General features: G+C 34.5%; 2 protein-coding genes across 2 annotated transcripts; both read right to left on the bottom strand.

Moving 5' to 3' along the window:
- Positions 1-278: 278 nt before the first annotated feature.
- Positions 279-6,970, bottom strand: MPK16 (mitogen-activated protein kinase 16). The gene is made up of 10 exons (XM_086234432.1): positions 6,175-6,970; positions 4,809-5,214; positions 4,539-4,666; positions 4,354-4,413; positions 3,167-3,316; positions 2,873-3,028; positions 2,580-2,791; positions 1,576-1,677; positions 1,300-1,460; positions 279-1,054 (listed from the first exon to the last, which is right to left on the bottom strand). The coding sequence occupies exons 1-10, from the start codon at positions 6,196-6,198 to the stop codon at positions 768-770; spliced, it is 1,686 nt and encodes a 561-aa protein (XP_086090558.1). The 5' UTR covers positions 6,199-6,970; the 3' UTR covers positions 279-767.
- A 4,312-nt stretch (positions 6,971-11,282) lies between these two features.
- LOC147294185 (endo-1,3;1,4-beta-D-glucanase-like) lies at positions 11,283-14,100 on the bottom strand. Its single transcript, XM_086230669.1, has 7 exons — positions 13,844-14,100; positions 13,577-13,598; positions 12,964-13,096; positions 12,593-12,683; positions 12,310-12,405; positions 12,048-12,148; positions 11,283-11,619 (listed from the first exon to the last, which is right to left on the bottom strand). Exons 1-7 carry the CDS (start codon positions 13,989-13,991, stop codon positions 11,479-11,481), a joined length of 732 nt encoding a protein of 243 aa, XP_086086795.1. The 5' UTR covers positions 13,992-14,100; the 3' UTR covers positions 11,283-11,478.
- Between the last annotated feature and the right edge of the window lie 467 nt (positions 14,101-14,567).

Genomic DNA, 14,567 nt, shown 5'->3' with positions numbered 1-14,567 from the left:
TGGCAACCTTTTTTTGACAGTGTGATTGTGATATGATACTATCAGAATTTTAATTAGGATCACACTTCAATGAGTTTTACCCAATCAATAATGCTAACCCTCCAAGTAAACTAGCAAAAAAAAAAACTGACTACAAAGAAATATACTAACGGATAGATTTGCACTGTACAAGTCCATATGCAGACAATTAAAAACAGTCTCGGTATTTCACTTTATTCGAGCATCCAACCCAGATGACAAGGAAATCAATTACAGCCACATTTCCTAACAGGTTTGACTAAAATGAGAAATCAGAGATCTTATTTCAAGAAGAAAATAATATAGGTGAAAATACAACCATTGATTTTCTGCCCGAGGATAAAACAAAAAATAACTCAAGTTACTCTTGCAAAAAATGACAGACAGAGAGGATAAGTCAAGATAGCTTAGCATTTCCTTCATTCAAGATGTCACATGCCCTTTTTATGTCTTGGTTCCGATCTGAATCAGAGTAAGGGAATCATGGAGACAGATCATACAACCCCTTAACTATGAATTAGTGATATAAAGTACAACTAGTAGCTAAACTTCCTCCAACGTACATGATGGGCCTCAATCTTTTCACGCAGATGTGGGAATATCCAAAATATATAGAACTGATTTGTATCACTTAAATTGAAGTTTCAATTAGTGATGGATCAATCTTGGTTAGCATGTGGTGGATGACTGTCCTATCCAACATTTGTTATGGTAAGTGGATTCCACCATATGAACACATCATAGACGAGTCAGTACCATTGACTTCCAGATCCACCTTGAGCGGCAGCAACTTTCCTTGGCATGTACTGAGGCTTTGGCTGCAATCCATTGGAACCTTCAACTTCTTCATTATCTACCCTCTCATTTTTGCATGTTGGATTTCTTCTAGGATATGAATAGCCTGCAGCAGTATATTGAGTTGGAACAACTGGATTCTTAACCATCCTTCGCTGCTCAAGAGCCTCTGCTGCAGATGCTGCCCCGCAATTATTAAAACGTAACACTGAACCAACAACTTTCCCAGGCCTTGCAGCTCCTGCATCAACAACCGGTTACAACCACTCAAACTGGAACATCACAAGTTAGAAAAGAAAAGTGACAAAAGTGTAAACTGTAAAGAAATGTGTACAAGGAATTCCAAAAAGGCCAAGTGTGGGAATAATGGGAACAAGACACATATTGCAAGAACAATTGTACAGATAAAGAAATAGAGATAGGGAAAAGCCACAGACAACCTAACAATGACAATTTGTAATTTAATTATAGAATAACAATCTGCACCTTGGATGGTCTGAGGAACTTGAATTGGAAGCCTCGTTGTAGGGACTCCACTGCTCCTGTCCATCTGTGGCTTCTCAATTTCTTTGATGGAGCATTTCGAGAGGTCCTCTGTGACTTCTGTTGAATGTTGTACCGAGTCATTTGGATATAAAACACATGCCCTGCGTGCACAAATTTTAGTCAACCCCATGGTGTCAATATTAGATAATGAGTAGCTTGACAAGAATACGTTATTGAGATTCACAGGGTGATGCTCAGAAGAGCTACAGGGGATACCTGGGTAGTGATGCATGTTTTTGTCTCTCAGGGGGGGCAGCAGCGCCATTTCCATAATGCTCCTCAAGATAAGCAAATTGCTTCTTGAAATGGTCAACAGCACTGTGTTGAAAAAGTAAAAATATCAAAAAATTGTGATAAAGCTTTGTGCAAAGCAATCAGATAGCTTGCAAATTGGAGGAAACTCAGTTTGCAGGCTCTCTCAGTTACAGGATATTTCCCCCAGAATTGACATTCAAGGTTTAGACTCCAAAACCAAATACCTGATATATGAGACAAACATAATATCTACAAATATTGTATCTACTAACTTAATAATGCCATATTTCACTTTTCAAGAATTATTGTAGATATTGCATATTGATCTTACATGTATCATGATTTCTGTGCCCTAAATATACCTAATACCTCCTAGCTCGAGAGTTGACTTTGATGGCTCCTCAAGCTGACAGTTTACTTCGTTACAAGGGGAAATCCATCAACAAAATAGGCTTAAGGTTACAGATTTTAGCTCTTTTTGTTTATACTTTTCAAAAGAAGATTAGCACAGACACCATTCGTATGGAACCTTGGAACAAGTTTTAAAAACTGATTTGATCCCTCATGACGTAAACAAAAGAGAAATCATGAACTTAAATGTGAAGAGCAGTCAGGAATTTATTTGCAATTTGCAGCAATTATATATGAGTATATATCAATTATTTGAGCATACCTAATGGAATCAACATGATATTAGAACAATCTCAACTTTTCACAATGCAGAGTAGTAGTGGCACATAAAACGTTTTCCATAAACATCAAAAAATTTATTAAAAAAGTAGACAAAGTTGACTGGGCAATTTTTATTTTTTTTAATGAGAAACACAAAGTTGACCAGACAATGAACATCTACAAGACAACATCCATGTCAATAAAGGATTTGTATCAATATGAAAAAGATATGTGTAAGAGCAACATATCAGTCGGATGTTAGATTAATAATATAAAATTCGTGATGAGAATACCTTGGATACATGAAGCCTGTTGGCTCTGATCCTTCCAAGTACTCCTTCAACATCTTTGGATGGTACTCAAGAGTCTCACGGTAAATGAGCTCTCTTACATCTTCTTTGGTTATCCTTCGCCTCTCAAATTCAAATTCCATCTTGGTAACTGGTTGAGAAGAAGGTTCTCTCTCCACTTTTGCCAAACCCTTAAAATAGGGATCAGCAAGGGCCTAAAAGAAGCAGAACAATATCTCTGTTAAAAGAGTAATATGCATAGTGGAAAGTAAAGATGAATTTGCACAAACATTTACCTCTTCAGCAGTAGGTCTATCCTTTGGTTCAAATGCCAACATTCTTTCTAATAAACGAAGAGCAAGTGGGTCTGCATTTGGAAATTTCTGGGAGAAAGGAATTTGCTTCTTTTTTCGCATACTGCTTAAGTATCTGCGAGCCTTCTCATTGCGTACCTGTTTAATAAAAATAAAATTAGACTCGGAGAACAGCTGTTCAGACGATGACATGCACAAGAAAATGGGTAAATACACAGATGCACACACATATATCCTCAATATTTTAATATTATAACTTTATTACAGGAAACTGACCCTGGCAATTGCTTCAGCAGATGGTGTTCCCAATAGATCAGTCATCAGATCCAATTGATGGACAACATTTTTGCCAGGAAAAAGAGGCTTTCCAGTTAAAAGCTCGGCGAAAATGCACCCAATGCTCCATATATCTATTGCAGGTGTATACTGAAAACAGAAAACGGAGTATCAATAGACTGAACTCACACCTTTATTACACATTTATTAGAGAAGACTAAGATAGATATTATTGGGTGAGTATTGAAGCATTACTGCATGACATAACTTGCAAGGGTTAGTGTCCAATGCCATTACAGGAAGTAGCGGTATTCTCATTGTATAATAGTTTGTAACGTCAACCCCACAGACAATGCAAGGCAAAGTAAGTTAAGCTTGCATAGAAGATGGAGAAGGTATGACTCATTCTAACTATTGTAAAAGTGCACAATCTGTCAAATAGCAACCATGAAGGATTACAGATGCAGTCTCATGTCCCAGGCACTGCCAACGTTAGCAAGTAGTTAATACCAGGCACAAATCACTTTTGTGCATGCCAATATGAGATAGCGAATGCTTGTCAAAAAGCGTTTGTAACTAATCATGTTGGGGATTCTACAAAAGCATATGATAATAGATCTAGAATTAAATAAGTCAAAAAAATATGAGAACAGTGTTCTAAATCTGTCAAACAGCAGCCATTATATGTAGGGCTACAGATGAAGTCTCATGCTCCAGGCAATGCCAATGCTAGCAAGCATTTAAAAACAGGCACAAATCACTTTTGTGGATGCCAAAATTCAAATTCTTTTGCAACAAAAAAAAAATGCCAATGAGAGATTGCTAATGCATAGTTGGTAGGAGCAGTTTCTTATAGGCTACAAAGCATGATACTATAACTAGTATTAAGTAAGTCAAAAAGAAAAAGAGATGAGAATGGTGTTCTAAATCCACTCAAAATCAGTTAAGTAAAGGATAAAAGGATAGGTGGTGAGATCTTAAGAGCTAAAGTTCACCAAAAAACTAAATAAATTTGGACAAAAGAAGAGATAAAGAAACAACATGCAATGATGTAATATACAAAAAATGAAGTTGGAAAAATATTAAAAGAATGATTATAGGCTTATAGCAAACAGAGCCACAACTATAATACCAGATGAAAAGAACAAACTGCATCCAAGAAAGTGAAGGGATAATGATTCTCGCACCTTTGAGAAAAATGATCCACACAATTCAGGAGCCCTGTACCATCTTGTGGCAACATAGTCCTGCATGTAAAATAAATGGAACTATAAATTGACGAGACATTGAGCAAGAACTTACATTTATCAGAAAATATGCAAATCTGATACCAAGGGGAAATTGAAAATCACTAATTGTTCAAGAAACTTACTGTCCAAAATATAGCAGTGGGAGTATCATTGAAAGCTACTCTTGCAAGACCAAAGTCACAGATCTTCAGTTTGCAGTCAGCATTTGCTAAGATATTTTTGGGTTTTAGATCTCGGTGAAAGACATTTGCTAAAAGACCAATACATGAAGAACATCAGATCAGGAATTATCATGAAATACTTTGAGTTTGAGGTAAAAAATCTGCACTAATGTAAATTTGATAAATGTACTGCAAACTAGGTTGAAACAGTCAAAATTATGAGACTATGACCTGTGTGTATGTACTTCATGCCTCGAAGAAGCTGATAAAGAAAGAACTGATAATGTTCAGGTGTCAAATCATCATTTGCTTTAATAACCTGGTGTAAATCAGATTCCATGAGTTCAAAAACAACATATATGTCTTTGAATTCCCTTCTGGATGGAGGTAACAAGATGTGCTTGATCTCCACGATGTCCGGATGACGCAGGAGCCTAAGAAGTTTAATCTCACGAAGGATGCGTGTAGCATCCGAGACATGTTCAAAGATATCATTTATTTTCTTTATTGCAACTTTTTCTCCAGTATGTGTATCATATGCAGAGCAAACAACACCATAGCTTCCTTTACCAATTACTTCCTCTATTCTGTACCTACTCCCCTCACCATATTCTGTGAAGAAGTCCACATCCACAGACTGCATGAGCACAAACATATTATTTCATCAACATGATACAATAAGCGAAGTCATTATGCAATTGAAATGATGCACAACAGTCAATGGAAACGGTTGGTCTGTACCTTCCACAATACTACAATGATTAAAGCAACAAAAAAAAAATAACTAAAAAATTAGCAAATTTAAGTAGAAGAAGATCAAAGAATACTGAAATGTAAAGCAGATCCACAGTCATAATAAAAGCTAGGGCCAATCTGATGTAAATCACAATAATAACATCCCCAAACCAGGGTGAACACATACTAATTATTTTCTTGAAATATTTCCCTCTAAATTTTGGCTGAATACTACAAGAACTTATGATGATCAAGGAGGTAAACGGCAAGAAAAGGAAAAGAAGCATACCAGAAGGTTTATATATATAATACTGAAGTTATAGATAAGAGAGATGCCCAGTTAAGCTTATAAGCATATGTCTCGTATTTCAGTTTTACTAACAGTTTTGGTCCCTGAACTAACCATAAAATGTTTACAAAAGAAAACAAAAGCCAAACAATAAAAGCTTTACATTACAAAAAATATTAAAAAATATTGAACTGGGCCCTTTCCTAGACAGAAATATGCACAAAAGCCTATGGCATACAGGCATAGAACTGAGACATGAACATGACACTGTTCAATCACATCCACATATAGGAATAATACCATAATACAACAAAAAAATCCACTAAATATGGACCACATAAAAATATTAGAGAACCACAATGAAGTAATTGAGAACATAAAAAATCTGCCCAGCAAGAGAATTTTGATGTCAATTATCATGAAATAATAGAAGTTACAAATACAAGATCATTTCTTTCAATAACATTGACAAAAAAGCACCAATATACACGAGAACAACAACAAAAGACATCAGAAATGATTTTTTTTTTTTTCTCCTTTTTGCTGGAACATATAAGAAATGGCTGAATTTACCTTTTTTCTTTGATCAGCCTGCATCTTAGCAACAAAGCATCAATGACTTTCGAAGCAACAATCCAATAGGTGCATCTAACACCTTGAGTAAAAACTCAGACCCAGATCACAAAAGGCAGCGCAAAGCTAAGCCAAATCTCACTCAAATTCAAATACCCAGATGCTCAAATCTTCTCAATATCACCAGGCAATAACTAAAACCCAATACCATATACAAGACTGAACCCAATTCCAATCGGAAGTTGTGAGACAAAGCAAGAGCTTTAGTCCAAAATAAGAAAGCTTATAGAGTTTGACTTGTTTTGGGGCTAAAATAGCTACTCTTTGTATTGAAATGGAATACTTAACCTTGAGACAAGCAAATGGTTTGGGCCGAAAAATGTAGGCGGAAGTTTCTAATTCAGCTGGAAACGAAGAGTTTACAGATCACAGAGTGAAAGTGTGAGTTCTTCTATGTAATCCAGCGGAAAAAACAAACTTTGGGGGATCTAAGAAGGCGGTGATACCAAAAAATTTGCAAAGAAGATTTTTATATACAATGAAAAAAGACAGATTCTTTTGAAGAAGAACAAAATGGGTTTTCAGAGCAGAGTAAAAGTGCTTTTGTTTTGTAGCTGAAATTGGGATTTGAAGTGGCGGCTTATTGCAGATTGGGAATGGGAAATTTTCAGAGTGGGAAGTGCTTTTGGATCTCTGAGAGGGAAAGAGATAGAGAATCCCAGAACGGCAAGTCGGAGCCTTTGGAGCGAAGAGAGAGACAGAGAAAAACAAAGAAACAGTAAAATATGCGAACTGAGAAAACAGCAAAGGGGAAAGATGGGCCTTATTATCTAATTTTTTATTTTTTTATCTGAAAAAATACTATTGCTTAGTGGGGTTTAAAATAAAAAATTATATTCTAATACTAGCAATAATTATATTTTTGTGGAAATGACTAATTATATTTTTGTGGAAATGACCTTTTTGCCATCACTTTGCTATTTTATTTTAATTTTCATGTTTTGCTTTTTCAAAGTAAATAGTGCATTTTGCATCTATGGCTTTAATTCAAGACCACATTTGAAGAAACATGAATTCCTAGCCAAACTAATTACCCTTTAAGATTTCAATAAAAAAATTATTTTTATGATGAGATTGAGCATATGAAGTGAGAATGAGAGGTATGTGGGATGGGAGTATCAGTGACGAAAAGAAGTTAGAAATGAGTTGATATGGAATAAACATATCATCTTTATAAATATGATTATATAGAAAATGAGGAATTTATTTTAAAATAACACTTTTCTCTTTAGTATCTTAATCAAAGTTATATGTAGATTTTAGTAACCTAAGAAACTAATATTTTAAAAGTATAACTGTATAATTAAATAAACTACACTAGAAACTTAAATATAAATTCTTTATTATAAACCATTTCATCCAACTAGATCTTAGTTGTATTTGACATTTTTTATGTGATGAATGATGAAGAAGGTCCATATCTAGAAAACTTGATTTTTTGTCAATTAAGATGTGAGAAATTATTTAACCCTTACAAAAGGGGTTGGTGACTTGGTGTCATTCATGCCACCGACCTGGTTATTTCTTTGAAGTAAATTTATATGATATTACCAATTTTCATTAAGAAAGAAAAAGAAAGAGAAAAAAAAAAAAAAAAGATGAAGCTAATTGCTACCAATAATGGTTTAGAGGTTCATCCATAGATAGATGGAATCGTATTTGACAATTACTTGGTAATATTAAAGTTAATAAATTGAGGGGGTCCTATAGACTGACATCGACAATGTAAGCCATAGCTAGAGTTCCTAAGTCACAGATAATGTGATATTCCTAAATTCTGTATCGATAATGTGGTGGACAGTTCTAGGTACTTATGAACAACAATTTTTTTTTTCTTTGCCATTGATGAACAACAACTCTTTTTTTTTTTTTTTGTTGCCATTGATGAACTACAACTCTTTAACCATGAAAGAAACGATGTCATCCTATACACTACAGTGCAACGTGAATTCATAGACAGATAAATAGTTATGCGCTACATTAAAAAAGTCTATCCATTAGTATAAGTGCAATATGTATAATTTATCTCCAAGTGAGGTTATGTGCCAACCTCTAAAGAAGGCCATATAGTGTGATTCCTAAGTCTCAATCCCATATTAGTAATGTGTTAGGTAGATTTACGGGTCTTAACTCTTAAGTAAGGTTTAGGAGTCCAAAAGCCAATTTCAACTAATACTCTTAACTAATACTATCTCCTTTAATTGCGTTATTTTACTTATTTTTAATCTGTCTTATGTTACAAATTTAATAGTTATTTTGTATCTTTAAATTTTATTGTTAAACCCTAAATTAATCATAAGGAGAATTCTGAATATTAATATTAATATACCATACAAATGAAAGTCAAGCAATACACACTGAAATAAGTGAGAGAAAAATTTATCTATTACGAATGTGTATATACATTTATGACTATATCCGTTATATGAAAGTTTTACTCAATAAATAAAAAATCTATTTCTCAAACCAACCGTCTACCCAAATAAAAAAAACCAACCATCTAGAATTTTAGCCAACAAATAAAGTAAATAAGGAAATAAATCAGTCTGAACTTTGATGGAAGAACGAATATTATTTATTGGTAACTGGAAATGAGCAGTAATAAAATAATTTAAACTCATTCACTGAATATAAACATTCACCATTCATTGAATACCCAGGTGCATGTGCATCACATGGGATCTCCAAATGGGAATCTCATACTGAATTGGAAGCCATAAAATAAGGCACACAAATACCCAAATTATTTTTATCTTATGATTTATGTTGTTTACAAAGTTTAGAGGAACTAATAGCTTGCCAGGTAGAGCGAGCTGAACAGGTACCATTGCTTGCAGGAAGTCATATAACTCTGTCCTTTTTTGAAGCATTTTGGGTACAAATTGTTCCAAGCTGTGGATTGTGATCTCGAGTAGAGCATCCAAGTGAGAGGGGGCCCACTCTCATTGAAAACCTTTCTTTAACAACAAGGCTAAGCAATGCATCTTGGCCAAAGACTGTCCCATCCAAAGATTGCCAATTATCCCCACCATCATAGACTGATAAAACAACAATATTAACTTATAATATTGCTTTACATTTAATTCCTTTTTACAAGTTAAATCACAATTTGAAACGTATGAACTTATAATAATTAATTGGTAACTAATTACAAGAAAATAAAAAACAATTGGATACATTTCAAATTGTATTAACTTGTAACTTTGTAAGGAGAAATGACTTCTTAAATGTAAAGATCCAAACATTTTTCATAAAACAATAGTGCTCGACAATGTGTCTAAAGTGCATTTAGTTTTCTCCAATTCCAACAGCATAGTTGAGGAGTTGTCATTGGCCTGAGTCTTCCATGAAATCACTCGTTGCCATTGTCCAAAAGCCCTAGTCTTTAAGGTAGAGTTTGTTTTGCATGAATGAGAATTTGAGAACGAGTATGAGATTTCATTTTTTATGTTTGGTATATTAAAAAATTAAAATATTTAATCTAAAATTAATTGATAATTGATAGAGAAATTCATGATCTCATTTTATTTATACAAAGTTTTATTTATTTGAGGATTCCTCTCCAAAATAATATGCACATTATTGAGAATGTGTTAAATATTTTACATTTTATATGAGATGAGATGAGATGAGTGGTGCTACCTAGCAGACTCTAATGCAGATAAACAGTAAATAAGCATGAATGTAGATGTCAACATAGTACGAATATAGTGTGAATACAGTGTCGACACACAAAATCGAGATGTGTTATAGTCAAAATTTAGATGTGCCGCAGTCAATTAATGATGTGTCGATATTATATCTGCACCATGCCGACGCCGGCATTCATGTTATTTATTAATTATTAGAGCCCGCCCCAAATGTTATATATTATAGGGATTAATGTCATTTTGCTCCCCAGACTATTACACATGTATCAGTTTGCTCCCTAGACTTCTAATTTGGAAAATTAAGGACCCTGACTTTTTCAATTTTGCCAATTAAGGTTATTCTGTCAATTTATACATTTTTCATCTAAAATGTCGAGATGATCAACTAGAATTTAGCAAGAAATGAAAGAGGAAAAATGATGCATGAGGAAAAAATGATAAGATCTAATTGAAAGGGACCATTTTGCCCTCAAAGATTTGAATAAAAAATGTGTAAATTGACAAAAGAACCTCAATTGGCAAAATTAAAAAAATCAGAGTCCTTAATTTTTCAAATTAGAAGTCTGGGGAGCAAACTGATACAAGTGTAATAGTCTGGGGAGCAAAATGGTATTAATCCCTATATTATAATACAATTCACCCAAGTATTCTTATCGTCCACAGAGAATATGTGGGGAAGTGGAAATGATTAGAAAGAGGAGAAATAGTAATAAAATTGGATAGGTGATGATTCCACGCGCTTTTTCCATGATGTAAAGTGTAAACAGAGTGACAGTGTGACACTGTCAAAAGGGGCCCACATCTGAGTGCTGCGTTGCACCATTTGCTGACCAAGCGTGTTCCCCAAATGCTTCGTAGGAGCGTCAGATTTCCTCCACGTCACAAACATGATAAGCACAGAAACGTTTGTGTCCAACTGTCCATTTAACTTGAAAAACCTACACACCCAAAGCCCATTATCCACATTCATTGAGAGAAGCCCAGCCCATGCACGTACCATGAGATGCACTACCAAATCCCCACACAAAGCCCAAAATGTTACCCTTAAAACACAAAAAACACCCAAAGAGTGTGTTGGACACTTTGAGTGTCCTTAGAAGAAAGAACCCAATATTCATTACCAAGTTGTTTCCAACTGTTAACAAACAAAAAGTATTTGGGAAATCTTTTTTTTTTTTTTTTTTTTACGATAGTCTAACATATTAAGTTGTCAAATTATCGATTAGGATCATAAATAAGGTAGAATCTTGTCTAAATATGTGATTCAATTTGATAGTTTGACAATATAACATATCAAATATCTGGTCAAAACACATTAAATATACGATCCAAATGCCATAGTATTTTATTCATCAGATAAACATTCCACAAAACCCTGCTGCATTTTTCTTGTGTCCATTAGGTTAAAAACCAATACTTTAAGCAATGCAATGATGCATTTAAAACCTGTACCCCAAGCAGCTAACATTTACATACGTATATTGGCACATAAAAAGTGCAGGCATTATTTAACCATTACAGATACAAAGCAGATGATAAGATAAACTCCACAGTCCACACTGTTCTCATCTTAAGTGACAATGAACAGTGCCATTCACTTGAGATGGTCCAAGAACCACTCCAACAAGTCTTGATGAGCCTCCTCAGCAGACTTAACAGATGCTTCGTCTTCAACATTGTACCTCGTGGTCCATCCATGTTCCACTTTTGGAAATATTTTCACATAGCTTTTGATCTGTGATTCCATAAAACAACACTGATTCATATAAATCAACATTTTAAATCACTACCAGCTACAGCAGTGGTACCTCTCTTTCTTATCAATGAGTTTCCACATTATGCTTGTATACACCCCTTTTGTGTCTATCTCTCTTATCATGTGCTAGGTCACGTGATGAGAGAAATAGACACGCAGGGTGTATACACCGTGATAGAGAAGTTTTCCTTAGTCTTAGTATGAAGGAGGAGGTCTTCAGTTCAACTATATTGAACCATTATTTAAATGGAGTTTGCTAACTAATTTATTGTGTTCCTATCATTTTTAGAAAAATTTTAAAATGCTAATTTTGAAATCACAGGACTAAGGAATGTCCATGATGAAAGTCAACCGAGGCACTAAATTAAGTATTGAAGACTGTTTTGATGAAGGATATTCATTCATACCTCAGTTTTTGCAATCAAAACCTCTTCAAATTGTTTCAAGACTTCAGGTGGAGTAATGTGATCAAACTCAGCTCCAAGTATAGCAATGGGAACCTTAACCTCTGAAAGTAGTTCCATCATCCATTGATCAACTAGGACTCAATCTTTGTTTGGCAAAGAATCATAATATATACCAACTTTTTTTCTGTTCCTCTGATATTTCCATACTGAAAAATATAAAGGGGTGCTTCTGCTTTACACCCTCTAAATACAGAAGTCTTACCCTTGATATCATCCACAGTGGTAAATGCAGGATGCAACAAAACACCAGCTTTGATAAAGTTGTGGCCATGCTTTCCAAGTTCAACCACAACCTTTGCTGAGAACAGGACAAGTGATTCCATATGTCAGCAGAAACAATACTTACCATAGGTTGAACAACTGGATTGAGGAAGTGAAGTTAAAAACTGTCTAAATATGAGACATTTTATTAAACAGAACCGAAAAAAAAAAACATATTACCTAAAAGTAACAAAGAAGTTTACAGAAAATGAAAATGAACTCACCGCCCCAACAGAAGCCTGCAGCCCCAACTACAGAAACGCCTTTACTTTTTAAAGCTTCAATTACTAGTTTTGCATCTTCGAATCCCTTCTCCTATCAATACAAAAAATGATTCTTTAAAGAAGTAAAAGTTTTAACAATATCTGAACACTCAACAATTCTGTAGCAATTTTTATAACACCGCAACATCAGACAGCCCAAAATGAAAAATTCCCAATAAGTATCTGAAAGTGTAGTGCCAGATGAAACTGTAAATCCAAGTATCTCAATGTGATACTTGTACAAGTATCATGTAGAGAAACTTGTAAAGTACTTCAATTACAAAGAAATTTATAGATATAAGCATCAAAATAAATTGAATTAAGGAACCAACCGGACTATGATCTTTTAACCAAACAGGTAGAGAGTCAAAAGACCCATCATCTCCAAGTACAAAAGGATCTCCATAAAAGAAGTCAGGAACCACAACAAAGAATCCAGCAGCTGCAACTTTGTCTGCAAACTTCCTTCACAACACAGAAGGCATGGTATATGGTATTATGGGAACATGCAAACTATACACATAGTGATTTAGGTGATCAATAACACAACTGCTCTTCAAAGAAAATTCTGATGTTGGAAACTGGAAGGATGAACTATCCTTCATTATATTGTAGAGTCAACACTCTAAATCCAGGTGGGTATCTTCTAAGCATCAGCAAAGGGAGATATGAAAGTTGCTATATCCCTTTCCAAAATTTGGTTACATATATATATGAAACCTATATAACCAATTGTACTCTTCATGTAAATTGTTTCAGTGTCCACCAAGTCATCAAATTTAATCAGCCTAACTGATGGCCCAGAGTTGATATGAGAAAAGGGACAACATAAAAATTTAGGTTCAAACTTAAGAAAAGTGGTCCAGAGAACTCATCTAGCAGACTATGAAAAACAAATAAATTAGCTGTAGAGAAACAGATCATATGGGAATAAGCTAGTCATACCTCAAGTTTGGAGCTTGAAATCCTGCATGGCAAAGAAACATGTCAAGTCAAACCTGATTCCTTAATTCATCAGTCAACCAAACAAACTTTGAGCACCCATTAACATACACAACCTAACAATCAGTCCTCACTAAACCAAAAACGGATACAGACCACTCAAATACACAAGGGAAATAACCCATATCACAGAATGAAGAAATAAATTTAGAAAATACTGAACTAAAGGGAAAAAAAGAAGAAGAGATTTTTAAAGTGGTGGGAAAGTACCAAAAATGTCAGAGAGGAAAAGAATGGCAAGCTTAGAGTGAGGGGAGCCAGTGACATAGGACTCAAGACCCCCAAACTTCTCAACATGGCCGGATCCACTGGATGGGTTGAGGATTGGTGGGTTTGAGCAGCACTGAGGGCCTGACATTCTCTCTTTTCTTTATCTCTGAATCACAAAGTGCACATACACTCGCACATTCTTTGCCACTATTTAATCAAGCTAGGAGACTAGATACTAAGGCAATTAGTGGAGTAGTTAGCATCTGGTTTCTAAATTACTGGGCAGGTGCATATTGGCATATTTTAAGTGATATGCACTCCCAGAGTCCCACGGTCAACAAAAGTATCTTTTTTTTTTTTTTTTTTTTTTCTTGTTCTGATCAACAATCTTTATTGTTACGTGGATACAATCATACAAATATATATATATCAAATTCTAAATCAATACAATGATTTACGTGGATACTTTTAAGCGCTGGCCCTGGTAAGTTTGGAAGAGAAGGTAGGAGTCTAGGAACCTTCTACCTATCAATGGAATAAAGATTTACCTTCCCGATTGGACTCAAATCTATCTAAACCTCTCTTATTTTTGCAAGTAAGATATAGGCATGTATATGACACATCATTTTATGAGTAAACTTGGTGATCTCAACATTTTTTTTTTTGTTTCGGTGCTCTCAACATTAACATGAGTTGTAGTAACACATTATATGGTAAATAAATT

Source organism: Dryas octopetala, chromosome 2 (genome assembly GCF_963921425.1).
Source record: "Dryas octopetala chromosome 2, drDryOcto1.1, whole genome shotgun sequence".
Classification (NCBI taxonomy): Eukaryota; Viridiplantae; Streptophyta; class Magnoliopsida; order Rosales; family Rosaceae; genus Dryas; species Dryas octopetala.
The sequence above is the reverse complement of the archived record's forward strand: the minus strand, read 5'-3'. Positions and strand labels throughout refer to the sequence as shown.

What these genes read in the sequence shown, in the direction of transcription:
- LOC147294185 (XM_086230669.1), bottom strand. Translation starts at nt 13,991, where the DNA reads ATGTCAGGCCCTCAGTGCTGCTCAAACCCACCAATCCTCAACCCATCC. An exon ending in TTTCCTCTCTGACATTTTTG is followed by an intron (nt 13,599 to 13,843) that starts GTACTTTCCCAC and finishes TTTGCCATGCAG; the next exon opens with GATTTCAAGCTCCAAACTTG. An exon ending in TTTTGATTGCAAAAACTGAG is followed by an intron (nt 11,620 to 12,047) that starts GTATGAATGAAT and finishes ATGGAATCACAG; the next exon opens with ATCAAAAGCTATGTGAAAAT.
- MPK16 (XM_086234432.1), bottom strand. Translation starts at nt 6,198, where the DNA reads ATGCAGGCTGATCAAAGAAAAAAG. An exon ending in CATGAAGTACATACACACAG is followed by an intron (nt 4,667 to 4,808) that starts GTCATAGTCTCA and finishes TTGGTCTTTTAG; the next exon opens with CAAATGTCTTTCACCGAGAT. An exon ending in CCACTGCTATATTTTGGACA is followed by an intron (nt 4,414 to 4,538) that starts GTAAGTTTCTTG and finishes TTTTACATGCAG; the next exon opens with GACTATGTTGCCACAAGATG.